A 20,074-nucleotide genomic window follows, 5' to 3' on the forward strand; every position below is an offset into this window, starting at 1 on the left:
GAAACTTTCTTTCATATGCAGTCGGTTACGACGGTATGGCGAAAGTCATTCCAGACGTGTCCAGAATGCAACATACACGAGGAACCAGCGGAGCTTTTTCAGATCTCTCAACGAATCCCAATAGAGCGTCCAGACAATACAGTTCTCGGTCACGGAAGCGAAAGAGTATTGGGGTGGAGTTTGGGGGTTACCTGCCCAGCATGCTGAGCATGCTGAGTGGATCACCGCCGAAGGCACCCGCCATGCCAATACGCCTGGCATGAATTTTGCGGATGTTACCGAAGAGGAAGTTCGTCGAGCCATAAACAGCTAGAAGAACCGGAGGGGCCCAGGTCTAGATCGGGTGCAGAATTTTTGATATGAGAAATTTACCAGCGTACACAGTCGGTTGGCATGCAGTATAAATGAGGTCATGAGTCGGTCGGCGGAATTTCCACTCTTCTTCACAGCGGGGATTATCTACCTTATCCCTAAGAAGGACACGGTGCAGGACCCCGCAGACACAAGAACGATCACTTGCTTACCAACCCTCTACAAATTCATCACGTCCATTATTAGTGGAAGGATCAATGCGCACCTCGAGACCAACAACATTCTGTCCGAGGAGCAGAACGGCTGCCGAGTCGGGTCAAGGGGTTGCAAAGAGCAACTCATTATCGACTCGGTAGTTGTAGGACAAGTAATAAAATATGGCCTACGTGCTAAGTGCGAACTGACACACTTGATGTACTTAGATGACAGCAAGCTGTATGCTTGTACTGACAACCATCTTAAAAGTTTGTTGCGAATAATAGATATGTTCAGCCGTGATATTCGGATGGAGTTTGGATTAGACAAATGTCGAATCCAAGCCATCCGCAAACGTCATCACGAGCATAGCGAGCGACATAGCATTGGTGACCTCCACGTCGAAGCTATGACCGAGACACACTTCTACAAGTACCTAGGAATTCTGCAAGGAACCCATGCTCGAGTTAACGATCTGAAGGATTCTCTGCTATCCGCATTCCTGCGACGTGTAAAGCTGGTGCTGAAATCGCATCTCTCGGAGAAGAATAAAATAAGCGCGTTGAATGTATTCGCCATCCCTTCACTGGCTTATGCATTCGGAATATTGCCGTGGACGAAGACCGATCTGGAAAACGTTCAGCGGCGGATACGGACAACTATGTCCAAATTCCGAATGCATCACCCAAAGTCTGCCGTGGAGCGGATGAACCTGCCTCGTGACATCGGAGGTAGAGGCGTGGTTGACGTGGCGGCACAACATCATCGCCAAGTCGATTCGCTGCGCGCTTATTTTTACAGCAAAGAGCAGGCGAGTCCCTTGCATGCGGCTGTCTGTAAGGCAGACTGTGGACTGACTCCACTTAACTTGAAGGATCGATCTTTCAATCCTCTGAGTGGGGTAGAGTCGGACCAAGAGCGGATCGATGAATGGAAGTCGAAGGCAATGCACGGTAAACACGTGAATTGTCTTTGGCAGCCATTTGTCGATTTGCATTTGTCGAACAGATGGCTGTGTGCTGGGGAGCTCTTTGCTGAGAGGGAGGGGTTCATGTGTGCCATTCAGGACGGCGTGGTCGCCACCCGAGCTTATAAAAAGCTCATCATGAAAGAACGGGTGGAGAACGACCAGTGGAGAATGTCTGGTTCGGCGTTAGAGACGTTGGACCATCTCATTTCTGGCTGTACTGTTATGGCACCGGTGCAATACATCACCAGGCATAATGCTGTATGCAAGGTTATCCATCAAAAACTTGCATACAAGCATGGGCTGATCACGGGAACATGCCCAGTTTACCGATATGAGCCGCAACCAGTACTTGATAGTTCTGCTTACAGAATGTATTGGGACCGGCAAGTTCTGACTGATCGCCACACTCTACACAACAAGACTGACGTACTGTTAGTTGACAAGACGGGTCGCTCCGCGTATATTATTGATGTTGCTATCCCCCGTAATAGCAACATTGAACGGAAATACGTGGAGAAGAAGGTGAGCTATGGCGTCTCGAGCGGGTGGTTGTAATTCCCATAATATTGTCAGCTACAGGTATTGTACCTAAATCCCCCACGGCTTCCCTTGATGTCCTGGGACTTTCGCACAGTCTGGTTCAAACCATGAAGAAGTACACCATTCTGCATACGTGCTCGATGTTTCGGGGAGTACTCGACGGATTTCCCCATTGACCTACCACCAGCGCCCCTTTAGTTTTTAAGTAAGTAGGATCGTCCGAACCTAAATGCTTGGCAATTAGTGCTAGTATTAGGTAAAATCCGGCATCTGCCGAGATTATGATAACTCGGAAATAAAATAAAAGAGAATTAAAAAAAACTTACAGTGCTACCCAGAGCTCTGCGTTTTGGTATGTATGTTTATTTATACAGATAAAAATGGGAATCGTTTAAAGTGAAAATTTATAATATTTAGAAACCTCTCGTTTGCTCCAATTGGTGTACCGGACAGAAATTGGAAGGATGGGCGAGTCCAACACTGATTCAATATTGGCGCAGATATTCAGATTCTTCGGTGAAGAATAATAAGCACTGCTGGGAAATTCGACGGCTATCCTGATGAACGACGAGAACTGACGTTCACTGAACACTAGAGGAAAGAAAATTCCTTAATTTTTCCTGAACTTCTGTTCAAGCACGCGATACTTGCGGGCAGCTTGATTAAAGGGACCGAGCGATAAGATTCCCGAATTATTCAGTGAACACGGAATCACTTAAATATTAAATACATTAACCACAACTGGTCAATGATATAGTTCAGCTAACACTCCTTCGTGAACAGTATTTCTTTGGCTCGTACCTCAATTCACAAAAATCGAAAAGAAAATCAACAAAAACTCTTGGAGTGGAAGCAAGCATAGCGTCTCCTTTATGCTGAACGCAATTCTTCCTAAACTATGGGTAAGTTCCCCAAGTGTACACCCTCAATGTCACACATTTTCAACATTGTAATTCGTTTATCCTAATCAAATTTTCCGCTCGACAAAGAAAACAATTTTGTTTTTTCACCACACTGAATTGCTAACTTTGTAAGTTTCCAGGCCATAAAATCCACCCAAATCAGAGAAAACTGCACGAAAGGATTAACTATGGAAAAGTACTCCGAGCTATAATCTCTTTAAATAAAATTTCCTCGATTGAAAAAGGACAACCGCGGAAAACCAAAAGCAATTCTCCCGTTCGATGTGAATCCGTTACGAAGAACTCACGTTCTCCTTTTTACTGTGACATCCCAATAAATTTGAGAGGATCAACTTTACAAAGGATGATGACCTAACTGCCCCTTAGAGACCCGAAATAAAATCTGCATTTACAGCAATTTAACGGCATCGATCCGTCCGGGAAATGTTCAACGAACTCCACCAATCTTTCACTTTTTCGTGAAGTTATTTAAAAAAATCGAGATATTTACAAATTAGTAACAAAAGAGAAAACGCGCCCGAAATGACAACCTCACAATAAAATCTCGCGATTTCGATCCACCGCGGTCAAAATACTTCTCCTAAGTTTGTCAGGACAAAGATCAGAACTATCCACTCACTACCAGCACGTCCGAAATCTTAACCATGATCTCCTTTGTCCATCAGCCGTCTCTCGATCAGCCGGTCCCGCTAAACTTGGCTTTGAATTTCTCATGATCATTCCCCTAATAACGAATTTCTCATGATCATTCATACTCCTGAATGCATTCAATAATCTGCAATATGCGGCAAAATTTAAGGTAATTGCACACTATGGAATGCATTATTTCATCAAACTAATCATGGAAAAGGCGAATAAAATCCCGCTCCCGTCACGAAGCCGCGCCCACTACAAAGTTTATTGCAACTATGTATTTTAAATGACCGGCCAAAGACATTTTGTTTGATGAAAATTGAATAGCTTTAAAAGAACACTTGCAAATTCTTTAACAAGCTAGGAAGCTCGACGCTTCGGGTATGAAAGTTTTGTGTTCAACATACGTAAGCTACACTGTATGCACGTTTTTCCATTCATATAAGAATATAAGATATAAGAATGGAAACTATTCCCTCATATATTACTAAACTCTAGAATATACATGTGTGCATACATAAAGCCACAAATATTGTTCTCATCCTAAACAAACAAACATTGCCTTCCGTCCACTGATGCGTGTATACATGCATACGGACGCATCCAAATTGATCTAAAGCAATTTGACACATTTTCCTTTTATGCCTCAATAAACATCTGAAGCAGAAGAAATAGGGATCGAGACTGTGATCCGTCGTGGATCTCCTCCCCTCCTCGATCGCGGCACTAGGATTCGGAGATTTACGGCTCCACGCTCGCGGTGGAGTCGTCGTTTCTTTTTTATTTTCATTTTTCAGCTTTTAGCTCGCGTGTTGGTTTAACTCGTTACGCTTACGTGAACCCCTATAGTTGTGCGATTATTTTCAAGATCCCATGCGGGCCCACGCACTGGTATAGACACGCGAATTTTGTATAATAACACAAAGGACCCCCCACATTCCCAATCCCCTAGGCACGTGTAGACCGAGCGCTCCGATGGAGCTTCAGTATTTGCGGGCGGACCATCACGGTCAATTTTGCCAATTTTTTAGGTTTTTCGGATAGCTCTTCCCTCTAGGTTGTCTTCGGCCACTCAGGATGTTTATTTAACCATTGCGAATCCCATTCGTTCATTACAAATTACTAAAACTTGCAGTAATATACTATTTTTTAATTTTATTTGAATAGATATCGGTATGCCTGGTATTTCGAAGCTTAGGCACCGCATAGTGGCAGTTTCGTGATTTTTTCAAATTTTTCGATTGGGTTGGTTCTGAAAATCGGTCCCTGAAAGAAATTACCACATTCCAGCCCCCCTTTCCACCATTTACATTAAATGTCAGAACTGATGCCAGCAATAAAAAGTACTAATCAGGACATTTCATTTGATACCCCACATGACTAGATTTGGTGAAAAAAATGTATATTCTCCTCTCCACCTTAAATTCCATATAAAACTATATAATTCACTGCATGCATGGACGTTCACAGTTCCCACCTTCGCCTCTGTCAATCGGTATATAATTTTTCGTAGAAAAATGTGTGTGACCGACAGACAGGCAGGCAGAGAGACAGAAGGACATAGAGACAGACAGTAAACCACTTTGAAAATGTGTAACATAAAACGAAAGAATACGTCATGTATATACGCCATAATGTTACATTTTAGGCAGTGTATGATACAGCATTAGGAGGGAATGTACCTTAGGTGGATTACCATCAAACAGATGGGAACTCAGGACCAAATCACATTCTCAAATAAAATATCTATGTAGGTTTGGGCAAACTAAAATCAGTAGCTGAAGGTATCATCGCTTGTTATGATTCATGTTCAGGATGTGAGAAGGAAGATTTTGTATTTGAAGGCCGGTTCGGTATACTTTTTGACATACATCGGTATTTCGAGAACCAGTTGTTCCCTTCTTCAGTATTTGATCAACAAACAATCCTCTAAGTCATGACTTATGTTAGGTTTATGAACCAATATAATCGGAGCCACTATAATCTGTAACCGCTTTCGGTCACGCTGCTCCTCAGGGCAGTGGTGGAGTAGCATCTGAAGAGTAGTCTCTCCTTTCCGGCGAAACTGTCAACTACTTCCAAATTTAATCTTATAATAAGTTGTAAAATTTGGTAAGTTGTTGTTAGTTTCTACAACAATGGTTGTCAACTTTAGTTCTGGAGAAAACCACAAGTCACTATTTTTGGTAACAAGTGATCACTCTCTCCAAAAAGCGAGATCCGTCCAAAAACACCTTGGGAAACAGCTTTACCCTAGTTAATGCCGTACCACATCAAGTGGTTGACAAGTCAGGATTTCTTCAATTTATAATACTAAAACACAAAAAAGGCATACAAACCGTATATCAATCAAGAAAAACGAAAATGAAGAAGTTCCATAAAGCCTGGACTTCTTAACGCCATCTTAAAGATTTAGAAATCAGAGAAGAGGATTTGTTGCTATTGGGTGTCAGGAAACAATCAGAGATCCATGTTTATTCCTTGGTCAAAAGTCTCTCCAAATCATCTTAAATCCAGTTTCTATCCTAAAAAGTCGCAATAGACAAAAGTTTGGAGAAAAATACCTGCTTCAGGCTTGGGATTACAGTCCTTTTTAATTTTTCATAATTTATTTCCTCCCTGAAGTGATTTTTGGAAAAGCCATCTCCATTTCATCAACCTAAAATCCCTGATTAAAAAATGTGCGAACTTTGCCCAAACTGTACATCCCGTTCTTTTGATAATCAACAAACAGTGGGATTTCCTGAAAAGTGCCAGAGGAACCAGGAATTATCCCCCATTCCTGTAAATGAAATGGATTAGCGCGGCAGCTCTACTCTATTATGCACGTGTACCTGTGCCACTACCTCAAAAATTATGGAAATGGGACTCAGTAAACATTCACCTAGATTGGAATGCGAAACCGTGACAAGCTTATTTCAAAGGAATTCCTCCCTTCTATTCGTTGCAAAGGAAGCTTAATCTCAACAGCTTCCACCCTTGGTAAGATCTTCACTTCTCAACGCCTGTAGGCGAACATTTGTTGACAATCCCGTTCCAAAATGCAAACAAGTAACTTGAATTCCAGCAAATAGCAAATCAATACCTATTGAAACCTTTCCGATTAATTTCCTCTCCCAACGGAAAGTGAGGATTTCGATTAGAAGGTAACGACGGATCAGTGTCGCAATCAACCTCAGGAAACGCTAATCTGAAAATTTGATTCGTTGAAACGAAAACCCCCCGGAGCCGTAGCAGCAAACTCATTTGTATTCATGTGAATCCCTTGCAGAATAAGTACAGCCAACATACAAAAATCACAACGCAGAGGAGCAGAGCAAGATTGCCAAAATGGAATACAAATTGGACGAAATCAGATGGATAAGAGGAATAATAAAAAGACAAGCAAACGGGTACACTTACTACTGCTGGTGATTGCAAGTAATCCAAGGAGCTGTATGTATTCCAACCACATTTCATTACATTAATCGGATCCGAGGGCGAGTAGGACGATGGCGAAGAGAGCGTCGAGATTCACTGGGTAACCACATGCAATTTCAAACTTCCGCTTTTCACTCTTCCGAACAAATGATCACTGTTGCATTCGAGCGCACGAAATCAGATTGACACGGGTCGAATTCGTTTAGGGTTTACAAACTTGGGGCGAGCTTGTACCGCACTCAAACCTCCCAACTTCAATACTGGACTCTAGCAGCAGCACCAGACCGCAAGGGGGTTGCATGTGTAATACCGCAACCGGGAGTTTGTTGAAACCGAGAAGTGGCGATTAGGTAACATTTTCAATGAACGCTTCGAAATTGCCTGAACATGAACAAACGCTGGCTTCATTAAACCCAACGACTTCGGTTACTTCACCTTTCAAACCATTTCCGCAAACTTAAACCTTCGAGGTCCCACTACAGAGCTGGCCACTAAGATGCTATCACCAAAGAAAATCTCATTCACGCATTTCACGTGCGAATACGATTCCCGTCACGATAATGCCGCGCAGTTAACGCTTCATCCAAGTGAATCAAATTCTAAATTAATTATCCTTGTTCGAACCCATGCCGCATGGCAAAGGATCCGTTAACTGGTCGGGCGCTGCGATTCGAAGCTTTCACTTTCCCAGCTTCACTCAACTTGCTGACCACTTGACAGGGACCTGGGTCTGTCGATATGAACCGTGTTTGCACAGCCTTCGATGCTAGACAGCAAACCAGAAACTAACGAAATTTCGCACTTGCACACGGGACTCAGCACAATTACGAAGAGGGTGAATGGTTTGCGCATAAAGTCCTTACAAAACTCACGGCATGTTCTTCATTCAGGACATTTTCAGGAGAACCCAATTCAGGAGAAAACTTTATCCGAATCATGTGGAAGCTTTCGGAGGACTCAGTCTGTTAGCTTTGCATTGGGGAAGGTTTTATCCGAGGGTGCGCATCAGTTGACTGGCTCCCAGATGCATGCAACGTGATGATGATGGTCCTTGATGGAATCGTCCCTTGGTTAGATGTATAGTACTAGGGCACATGTTGACCATGTTATGTGTGGTGCCGAGGACTTGGCCAGGATGTTTTTCATGATTTTGGTTGCGAAGGATTGCACGTTCGTGTTTACGTCCCCTTCATTGGTTTATCGGGAATGATTGGAACTCATCTTGAAGAAATCAATATTCCTTTTTACTTTAAAGCGTATCGCAGCATATTTTCGGAAAATGTGTCAGGGGTTGCGTCGTTAGGATCATTCAGTGGTGTCATTAAGGGATGCTGTCAATCGTTACGATGCGGTAGGAGGCACTGAGCAGGGATAAATTAGTAATTTGATGTGGGCAAGTGTTAAAATATGCTGGTTGAACTTATTGAACTTGATTGATTTTTCTTTTGGAGTGCTGGTGGGGGGGTTCGTTCTTTGAGATTTTTTGCAAACTATGCAATTCTGCTCTCATTGATGTACGGAATAAGCATTATATCTGAGTCATCCTGACGGAACAAAAAATCTGTGTGCAAATATTTGAAGGCCGAACTCTCAAACGAGCTACCTCTGCCGAGTGCCATTTTAAATCAAGCTCACCCACTGGAACACACTTTCAACCGCACGTGACACGAGCACCATCATCCCAAAAAAATGGCCCAATTCTAGCTCCAAGAACGTTCAATTTGAGTCATATATAAGATTAAATGGCATCATCAAGGGACGCTCACCGTCCTCGTATAACCTTATTGGGTAGTAGTTCCCCCTTTCATTCACCTTATGGCAGAACCCAACGAACTTGTACTCTATATTTGATGTACCGTTGCAATAGACACTGTAACCTCGGCTCCTGCAGCCTGAACGACACCAGCAAGGATACGGCTAAACGACATACTATTCAGTGCAAGGACTTTAGACGCCGCCGGTAATCTAGAATTTTCACTTTTATAAAAAAATCTGAATTCTCTCTAAATTGCATATGCTGCCATCAAGCCGTAACATCCTTCACATAAAGAATTTATAGGTGACACCGTTATTTTTTCGGATGCCTGGAAAAAGGAAGTGAAGTTGCAGGGCGACGGTAAAGTACACAAGATGACAGAGTAAGAGTTGGTTGTTTGTACATGGGAGAACATGTGTGAATTAATGTATGGTCATGAAAAAGCACTCGCTGCCACCATGAAATTAAATTTCTCCTTTGTCCTGAACTACCAGGTGGGGGATTATGAAGTTAGCGTTCCTGTCTCCTTCCTATCTGTGAATGGAGATTGTTTTGGAGAGGGAGGAAAATCCTTTAATTATTTTATGAAGCCAGTGATAAAGGCAAACATGCTGGGTGAATTTGTTAAAAAGATACCATGGCTTTAATGAGAAAAAGTTTTCCTTGCCTTTTGTACACTTTTTCCTTTGTTTGCTTAGAAGTTACAGCTTGCAAAATAAGCAACCGATAATAGAGCGCAAGGAGCGTAAAAGACCTTTGTTCATTGAGAGCATGTTTTTATGGAAATAACGACTTGCTAAAGTATGTTTACTTCGCAGGACGTAGCTGCTATTTTCACCTCAAAATACAAGAAAAATGTAGCGACTTCTTCAGCTTCTATGGCACTAGTCACATGCCGGTCCCCGGCCTCCGGAAGTCTTCTTGTTCTGGGTTGAGCCACCGCGTCATTCAATTTCAAAAACCGAACAACGTATAACTTCCCTTGCCCATGGAGATGGGAGGCCCCCTCTGTTTCGCGATTTTCTCGATGCTAGACAATTTAACCCTCGTCCATCCGATGGCCTACCTACCACAGCGCTGACTTCTAAATACGGATGGCGGCTTCTGGTGCACCGTAGTATAAAGACAATGGACTGTTGCATCTCCTTCGCCATTCACCGTGCACCACCACTTCTCCTAAAATATAGGAAGATTATGGAATTGAGAAGATCCTCGAAATATCGGGCACATTGAATTTTCATCTCCTTTCTGTCTCGCTGTGTCTAGTATTCTTTTCGTTAGGCAGCAAGCGGGTCCCTAATTACGATTCTTATGCATTTGTCTGTGCTGACATTCTTTGTGAAACCATTCCTACCTCTTGCCCGATGGTTTCCTCTCGAATCGCAGCATTAATGTTATTGATTTCCTCATGTCTGCAGGATTTGTTTTTCTAACGATTTTATATATTTTTGTCCAATTTTTACGGGTTTCATTATCTAACCTGATACGTGGACTGCACGATAGACTATTGCTGAACCCAGTCTTCTGGGAACCAACCTATCTCTGACTAAGATTGATACATGACTCCCCAGGAGCTAAGCGTCTCTCCTACCAAGATTTTGAGTGGGTGATGATAGTGATAGCTACTAGGTGATCCTAGTAGACCGAGGGGTCGAAAAACACCCCCCCAATCCAGGTTGTCATGCAAACCGTACACATTGCAGTCGCAGATACCTGATTGTCTTAGTGAGTAAGCCTGACCTTACCGCGCGACGGCGGCGACTTCCTAACTCTCATAACCTTAGGATTTAAATGAGTACAAAAAATAAAGATACAGCAACGACGTACAATAAACAAGCAGGACCCGTATCGGTCAAAAACTGGTCTATCAGGCGGAGGCAAATCTCCGCAATATTGCAGCCAGGTGACCACACCTAAAAAGGGACCAATTGTGGAATCAAACAGTGGAACCAAGGTCAACATTAGTCTAGTACGAAGATCAACAAAGGTCCCTCCTCAAAAGGTAGGAACGCTCAAGTGTACGTCTGAGGTCAAAATATCAGACGTCAGGAAGGAGACAGAGTTCAGTGGTGCGGATGCGAAATGGTATCTAAATTATTTGAAAGTAGACCTAAAACCAGACTAGACCCTTAAAATGGCCCAGGACAGATATAGGCCTTCAGTATCAGAGCCAAGAAAGTGGAGGGGGGGGGGGCAGTGCAAATCAGCCCGCAAGAGGGAATTGCTTCCAAGAAACCTAAACCCGAACCTAAGAAGGGAAATCTTGGGGCGATGAGGGATGAAGGCAGGAACCAGGAGTCCCGCCGTAACTATGCTAATGCGGTAAAGAGTTTTCGCCTGGCCATGGGTAGGTATCAGTGGCCCCTCCGAGGAGCCTAATTACCGCTGTGGTGTGCCGTTTTTTATGCCACAATCAGACCGTGACTGTTGTTATGAGAGGAGGGAGAAAGAGTCCAGCCGGCTCAGATCAGAGCCAGCCCGTAGCATTCACAAAGGGAAGCAGCTCTCCCAACCGGAACCTTTCTGAGGTCCCTAAAGAATGGTTTACCCAGCGTCCGTAGCCTGACTCTAGCAAGGTCTGGGCAATCACAAAGGAAGTGCTTGAGCGTTTTTCCGTTTCCTCAGCTGCTTCAACAATACGAATTGTAGGGTACGACGAGCCTGGTGGCACAAACCTCATGGAGAATCTTGCATGCATATGCATGCGTCTGCCACAGGATCCTTCGTGATGGCGTTTTATTAAAAACTAGCCAAATCTTGACTTGGCATAGGTGGTGGGGCTTCGCCATCTGAGGTCCACGGCTGCTAAGCAGGGCGAGTCGATTCCGCCCTTGACAGTCGCCAGCAGGAGACTGACTCTACCTGCCGAAGGACTGCCACGAGCCATGCCTGGTCAATCCATCGGCGCCCTTATTGTTCCTATGTTCCTATGACCGGAAGTTCACCTTGCGCGTGGTATAGTCCGTGGGAATGCCCAGATTTCCTGAGGTACTTCGTCTAGGATGTTACTATGGCCGCAGGGATTTGCTGCCTAGCATCCGGACTCACGTAGTCTGACTGCACTGCACGCTAGAACGTATTTAATGTGGAGATCTCAGGGGAATAGATGCAGGAGAACATTTAGAACATCTGCTGGGCTGGACTGTAGAGCCCGGTAGCACCTGCACACATGGTACTTTGATCCTTATTAAATATCGTTCTATTGTATTTTGTGTTCAAAGCCTGCCACAATACAACAGAGCCGCACGCTAGGTTTGGACGCACCACAGCTGTGTACACCCAGAGAACCATCCTCACACGGAGACTCCATTTCTTCGCAAAGACATACAAACTATACAGGCCTTCCTAACCCTCAGCTCTCTGTTCAATTTACGATTTAGCTTTCAGTCCAAGATTACACCTAGATACTTTGCATTGAGGAAAGGATCAATTTTTGTTAATTCAGTCGCGGTAGGTGTAATTCGGGTACCCTTGTCTTAGTGCTGAATAGCATCAGTACCGTTTTGGTTGGGTTTACGCCAAGTCCACATCTCGCAACTCACAGGCACACCTTTCGCAACGCTCCTTTTATGATATCATTCAAAGTAGAGGGAAACATCCCTGACACTAATATCACCAAGTGCTCGGCATACGCCGCCATCTTCACCCGGCTCCTGTCCAATATTCGCAAAATCCAAATTTCCAATATTCCAAAATTCACTAGTAACAAGAGCACCGAGATATGGCGCTACTCTAGGGCGTGCCTCTGTTCACAGCTCTGGTAAAATGGTTGTCTCCCAGGTCCGACTGGATAATCCTGGTTATTAGCATCCAATGCGTAAGATACCCCTCCAATATACTACTATTCATGGCTTCATTGATGGCGTTGGTAATAACGTTGTTAAATGTTCTATATCCAAGAAGGCGGCTAGGGTATTGTGCTTGCACTTTTGTGACCGCTCAACCGTGCCAATTACCTTGTGAAGGGCGATTTCTCTGCATTTGCCTTTGAGGTAGGTATGCTGAGTCTTAAACATGGCGTACTCTCCATAATCCAGTATGAAAACCACTCGTGTGCGCCTCGAATACTGTGGTATGTATCCTAAAGAAATACAGCTCTGATAAATCTCGTCAAGCGGAACCCTTTCCAATTGCTTCTGTAGCTTGACTGGCACCCTGTCATCTGGACCAAGAGATTTATATGCAGTGAAGCTGTTTATAGTACAGCCGATACTATCCTAGGTAATTACCGATTTGTTAAACTCACGGCAGGGGTAGCTGCAAACCCTCCAGGTAAGGCTCTGACTCACAGTCCTCCTCGCTGGCGGGAAAATGCGACCGCCTCTTGACGTCTTGATGGCCAACTTGTACTTTTCAGGCAGACACTGAATGCCTGCCAATATTTGGACTTGTAGCAGACTTGGAAAATCTTCCTGGTTAGCTGGCGCTGGACAGATTTTCATTCCATCACGGTGGCAGTGCTTTCTCGCTTAATTTAGCAGGGCATGGCATTTCAAGAGCCCCGACCTTTGACTCAAGTTCGCTTGTCATGCAATTCTTGCCAATTTGCGCACCGGAGAGTTTGTTCTTGATAACTTGACCAAACTTCCTCCAGTTGATCTCCTTGGGGTCTCTAAAGGGTTTGGAGACCTCTGCGACGAGATCTAGACTGAAAAGTATCTAACCATGATCTGAGAAGGATCCGACACTTTCATTTTTCCACCCCAAGAATACCATTGTCAATTAGTAGAGTGATATCCAGAACCTACTCCCAATCGTCACAGTTTTCTGAGTCAGGAAAATGGAAGCTTAGTGTACTGCCCCTGTTACACATCGATAGATTTGTATTAATGGTAAAATCAAACAATGACTCACCTTTCTCGTTGATTTCCGAGCTTCCCTAAACTATATACCTTGCTTTGGCGTCGCAGCCTATCAACAGATTGGCCTTCTTTGTTGCTATGGTGGTCGTCAAATGTTGTAGTTCCTCTGGCGGATCCGATCGGTCGTCAGCCGTGCAAGCCGAGGAAACATACACATTCCCTGCCCGCACCTGCTGTAGTTTGAACGCGACTAGATCGTTGGACCACAGGTCCAGACACAATAAAGCGTGTAGGCTCTTTCTCGCAAGGATATATGTTCTAGGTCTATGCGGAGCAGAAAATGTAGACTGTTTGTCTAGGGTTTTTCTACCTTGATAACTATCGTCCGCTCTTCTTATTCTTAGCAATCTTGCTAAGAACGCATGGCCTTTTGGTGCTGACTCTGGAGTAGGATTCCAGTGGACTTTGGCTTCTTAGCTGTTTTCCGATTACCGCTGTTCCTGTCGGTCTTTACTTTTGAGGGAGGGACTTAGGGAGTCAACGGTTTCGAGTTAGGAGTATTACATCTGGTACTGGCTACAGTCATCTTAACGTGTGGATTTCAGGGTGGAAACCACTAATCCGACTGCCGCTTCACTCCGCCCCCCCCATTGGTCATATCGCCGAAAGTATTTCCGGAGCAAATATTCACTCGTGAGGAGCAGTGTGAATAAGGATTTTGTGTTCACCGGTATAAGCTTTCGGTATAAGCTACTGATAGACTGCGCAACGGAGGACACTGCGGATGACTTGGGACTATATTTCCTATACTGCCACGGGGAATCTTGAACGCTTTCTCATCACTCAAAGCATGGATCTCTACCCACGAGGGCAACTGCTTACAAATGGAGTAGAACATCAAACGTGATCACTGCTTCATCAATTGCACATTTGGTAGCATACCTGTGCATGTGTACAAGGAGAAAAAAGGGAGGGATACTTCGGAGTACACATCGGGAGGAAATCCTACCTCCCAAGGAGTTGGAGAAGCCACAGAGGCTGAAAGGTTCGCACTAAAATTGCCCAGGTAAGTCTCTACTATGCAAAAGTTGCATCTAAAGTAATTTTAAGGGCAAGTTCCAAGGATAACATTAGAATAGTGCTGGATTAACAACCCCGGGTGTACCGGAGGCAGATTTGGGGGGCACAACTCCCGAAGAAGTGAAACATGTGAAGAAAGCTTTAACAGCCTTCAAGCAAAACTCACGAAGACGCAATTGCGGAGAAAGGGAGATAGGTGACAGATTAGAAAAAGGGAAATTGAAGGAAGATTAGACCTGAGGTTATCACAACTCACGAATTTGGGAGATAATGTGAGCCGCATTCGACGGTTCCTTAAAGTGCACCATCTGTTGGAGGTCAGGAGATCTACATCTGCAGATAAATGCTTTAGCCAAATTGAAAGGTCCTTAGGACAAGAATCTGACATAAGGGCTAACAGCCCGGAGATCTTTATAGTCTGCAAGGATGTAGATGAGATCATTACGAAGGAGGAGGTTCGCAAGGCGTTGAGAAAGCAACTCAACCTTATCTGACTTCAACAGTCAGCAGAAAAAACGTAAAGTAATGTTACGAAATGTGTTCTATAATCATCAGCCAACCAAATGGGGTCGGCACTCAAAGTGTTGGTAGCAGGAACTATAAGAGTAGGTTGAGTTATGTGTCGTCTTAGGGAACAAGTGGAAATGAGGAGGTGCTTTAGATGCCTTGGCTTCGGTCACATTGCGAAGGCATGATCGAATGATAGGTGGAAGCAATGCAGGAGATGCGGAGCGGAAGGTCATATCAGCAAGGACAGTGGGGCTGACCCAAATTGCTTACTGTCCAATGGCATGTGCCCGAAATACAGAGGATTTTCAATACAAATAGCAAGAGAGATGAGGTTGACACAAATCAAAGTTGCTGCGCTCCAACCCGACATGTCTCTGTATGGTACAGAAATAGAAAAAGTCCCCTAGATCACATAAAGGCAACCCAATTATTGGTAGAACAATGAAATTACAGCTTTGCGAGCCGCTTGTTTGCGGGCAACGGGGGTTTACCAGAAATTTAGAAGAGGGCACGGCGGGATGATCGGGATGGTTCACATAGGCAACTGCGACGTCGCAGTTGCCGACGCCGTCTAAATAAGACTATTCAGAGGAATACAAAGAACTGCCTCAAACAGTTATGCGGTGATGCTGATGTAAACCCTTGGACTGGGGCCCTCATGGTAGTAATGGAAAGGCTAAAAAGACCACCTCAGGTAACCTGCCGTACTTTCTCGAAGAGATCGTTGCGACTCTATTTTCTCACCACTAAAGGTGGTGTAGCTCAACGAGCGCGTGGTATATTCAGTAACCGAAAAAAAAACTGCAGGAAATAAGTGGTAGGATCGGCGACAACAGGGTACAGGTCTGGATAGCATTCCTAATAGAGTTTTGAAACTAGGAGTGAAAATTATGCTCAACATTTTGCCCTAGACATTCGAGGCGTCCCCAAAGGATGGAATATTCCTTCCAATCCAATAAACCATCTTCATACCCCGCATCATATCGCCCGATCTCAGATGTTGGATATAATGGGAAAGATGATGGAGAGAGTCATCTACAACAAACTCCTAACTATAGTTAAAGGCGGTAATGGCCTGCCGGGACGCCAGTATACATTTTAATTCCGTCGCCTTACGGTGAATGCAATAAGCATGGTGGTGATTTTGCCAAATTACGCACTGAGTTGCTGTGGCTGCTGGGTTGTATTCAAATTGCATGTCCAAAGCGAAATCAATTTCGCAAAACGGAAACGAATTAAAGAGGCATTGGCTGTCATAGGTGTTCTTGGATATTTTGCGAGTCTGGTCGAGAACTCCCTATTAGGAGGAACTCTCTGATACGGAACGGATGAGGATCTCAAAGAATGTATCCCCACTATGGGGTACCGCAGGGGTCGGTACTGGATCCCGGCTGTGAATTGCAGATCACCTAGTTGTAGCTGCCGGAAGCCAAAACATTGATGGTGATTCGTCGAATTGTCCTGGATTCTGAGCATATCATGGTTCACTGTCCAACATTCGTTATAGAGAAATCTAATTTTTAGATTATCGTTGACGAATTCAAACACTAATTGCTACAGTACGTAAACAAATTATTTAATTTAGACTATGGCTTCCTAAAAAGTAATGATGTCTACTGATAAATCTTCATTAGTTAGACACAGATAAACTTTAACAGAACCATGCTGGAGCTCGGCCATGGCACCATTAAACAATAATGTTGTATCGAAATGAGTAAACCACGAGGAAAATGAATACCTGCTCAGTCATTCTTTCGAATAAGCTTTGAAGGAAAATCTTTTGATATCAGAAGGATTCCACTTAATGTTCAACAGACGTTCGAACAGCTCCTCTCTGTACTCTATACATTCCTGATTTACCTCCGCAATGTAGGTGGTCAACCAATAGTAGTCAATAGAACCCTCTAATCGTTGGACTGTACATCGAAAATTCCTCCTGACACAATAAAATCCCAACTCAACCGAACACCCCCACTAATAACGTATAACGTTCAAGCAAGACCATTTTTCTAATACCTTCATTTCATTCATCCTTTATCCTGGTACCCAATACACAGACACTTCAATCCCATGGATCACAAGTAGCTTCCCTGCATTCGTGCAGCGGCATGCAAAATGCACGGGAACCAGTGCAAGCTGCTTTCAAATTCCTTTTATCGTTGGTTTGAATTAATTTAAGTGGAATGTAAGCTGCAATCGCACACGCTTTTGACCAGTGCAAATAAGGCGAAAAGGATATTTCTCGCATGCAGTCAGTTAAATCTCCTTGCGGATGAGTTTTTGAGGAGAGATAATAAATAAAAGGAGACGTGGAAATACTTTGATGCATCATTCTTTTCACGATACTGGCGATACTGGTGTATGGGGAGGAATGTGGATGTATGGCTTTGCTTTGACGAGTTTCCAGAAAGGATTTAGCAGCTTAGGGAGCTTTACATGGATGAATTCAACCAGCTTAGGAGTGGATTAGCTTGTAATTATCGTGGTTGACAAGGGACATTCATAAGGTACGCCGATCATTTATGCAAAGCACGTTCCATTTAATTAGGTCGAATATCCTTGATAGAAGGCAATTGTGGGAAATAGGTATATAAACGTTCCTTCTTGTAATCAAATATCCCTGCGATACCGAAGCCTACACTTCCTGTTCTCATTTCCTTCATAATTTTAATTTCGTGGCAGAGCTTTCAATCATCTGACCTTACCTTCGCAACCTCAGCCTTGACATTTAACGTCATTCTCGTTAATTGAAATTGTTTCTTTTCCTTTTGACATGAAGCCTGACCCAGTTTTTTGCTTCCTAGTATTGTTGCTAATGAAACTAAAGTGAAACTGGAGCGTGTGTTACTCCCGCGTGAATTTTATAATTGTGCCTAGTTTTGGAAAGTGTGAACACTTTCTATTTTCACAAATTCGTAAAGCGTGGCTTTATATGGCTTCGTAACCGGTGCATGGTTGCAGGATTAAAAGGAGTTTGAGAGCTTCAGCTATATATTTCAAGGGCCGTGCTTTAATTTAATACACTTTCACTTTTATATGCACAACCGTATCAAGGTAGTTCAGAAAAAGATTATTTTTAGGTTGTGGTTGCAATGACCTGAATGAGGACTATAATAATATCTAACATGAGCACATGGTACTAAGGTATACATTTACGCATATTTTTTTCAATGCAAATTCCTAAGCAGTTCAGGGTTCCATAAACCAATTCCTATTGCTTTCGTTTCTTCATTACATAATTCTCCATTGCATTCCATGAAAATGTTCTGAGACATAAAGTAGAAAGCGACCTTTTCGTCGAACTTAAACCTCGAAAGCAATAGCTACTGATAGTGTGATATTTTTTCCTGCTGAGACTACCTCATACGATACTATAAGTGAATACACTCTCTTATCGTTTAGGATTTCAATTGGGGAAACGTATTCGTCGGCCATCTTGGGCCTCGTGGACGGCCGCGCTCTCTCCGGATGCCCGATATCACTCCGCCACAGCACTCCGCCCCAGCTGAAACCTAGGAGTTTCGGCGAGGCGCTTGTAGAGGCTCTCGTCTGGTGGCTGCAGTGGCATCCAGAGGGCATCAGCCCTCACCAGAGCTTAGTGTCAAATTTGAGTTTTCCGAGGGTATTGATTGCTGTATGACGAGATTTTTAGGGTGGCTTGAATCTGAGAACAGCCGTTCGTAGTAGACGCATTAATCCGATCCCTCCAAGGCTGTCTCTCTGGGCGAGGACCAGGTCGCCAGGGAGTCGTAGGTTCTTTCCGTCCGCTAGCTCAGCAGGATTGGCAGCAAACTCTTCGAGGACGACTGTACGGAGACTAAGTAGTACGAAAGCCAAGACCTGCTACCAGGATGACTCATTGCGGACCATAATGGCCGCCTTCAGCATCCGATGCCAACGTTCTAGCATCCCATTGAACTGCGGCTGGTATGCCAGGGGCTTTCCGAGCTCCGAGAAGAGAGTAGATTGGAATTACATTCCCTGGTCTGTGATGATTACGGCGGAGAGATAGAGAATGCAAAGACTCTTCGGTGAAGAAAACCATGCTAAGGTCTGATGGGGCGGGGCAGCTGCACTGGAAGTGTATGACCGTCTTCCCCCTCCCCCCCTCACATTGGCTGTATGTAGCCAAAACCACCACTCCAATTTCATTCAAATGTTAGGATAAGAGACTGAGTCCCGTTAAATAACCCTACTTGGACTTTCTTGCCCCACTTCCTAAAAAATCCCGCTTTAGCAAAGAGGACGTATGCATAAGCTGCAGCCACATTTCTGACGGCTGCCGTGGAAAAATGTCCGGAAGGCAATTTGCTATCCTCCGGAAATGCCTGTGGAAAAAGTATTGTAGCCTAGAACGCAGCCAAACTTTTAACAGTCAAGGTCTTCGGGATGCGCTTCTCAATTTGTCTTAAAGTGGTTCCAGCAGGTAATCCCAGCTTTGAGTTCTGGCGGTCGGTCCTAATTCAATATTGTGAAAACCGAGCTGCACAGGGCAGAACATTTCAGATGTTGGATACGTGACTGTCGAAGGGAGGAAGCAGATGAATTCTCAAGCATGGACTTCGGATACTGGAAGGTAGAGTTCATGAATGCCAGTAAGGACCAATCTATAAACGTGGAGGATTTCAGCTTAGTGTTCAAAGTGAACCAAAAAAGTCTTAAGTTGAGAGACAGTCACCATATAGTGCTTATTTTTTTCCTGGATAGATTGAAATTCAATCACATCAGGAAACTGTGCAGCATCACCTACATTTTGATAGCGAGAGAGAGCAATGATGGTGGTTAAGATGCAGCATCTTCGGTGTGCTTTCCCACAATGATACTGCGAGTGGAGTTTAGTGCATACAGTGGCGGAGCCTCCGTATGGGCGATTGCTCTGGCGAAGGGACTACCGAGTAAATCCTACCTGTTAATAACTCCTTCTAAACCATTT

The 20,074-nt window shown here is 44.1% G+C and overlaps 1 protein-coding gene across 3 annotated transcripts in view; it reads right to left on the reverse strand.

Annotated features, from left to right (window-relative positions):
• LOC119660264 (basement membrane-specific heparan sulfate proteoglycan core protein-like) overlaps positions 1-20,074 on the reverse strand; it is a 514,615-nt gene that overhangs the window by 233,296 nt on the left and 261,245 nt on the right. The window contains exon 1 of one of the 3 annotated variants that reach the window (XM_038068721.1): positions 6,976-7,757. The exons of the other annotated variants lie outside the window; for them this stretch is intronic. Within the exon in view, the coding sequence (XP_037924649.1) occupies positions 6,976-7,027 (52 nt within the window). The 5' untranslated portion in view covers positions 7,028-7,757. Of the gene's footprint in view, positions 1-6,975; positions 7,758-20,074 lie in introns of those variants that run through there. 3 annotated transcript variants of the gene reach the window in all.

Source organism: Hermetia illucens, chromosome 6 (assembly GCF_905115235.1).
Source record: "Hermetia illucens chromosome 6, iHerIll2.2.curated.20191125, whole genome shotgun sequence".
NCBI classification, from domain to species: Eukaryota; Metazoa; Arthropoda; class Insecta; order Diptera; family Stratiomyidae; genus Hermetia; species Hermetia illucens.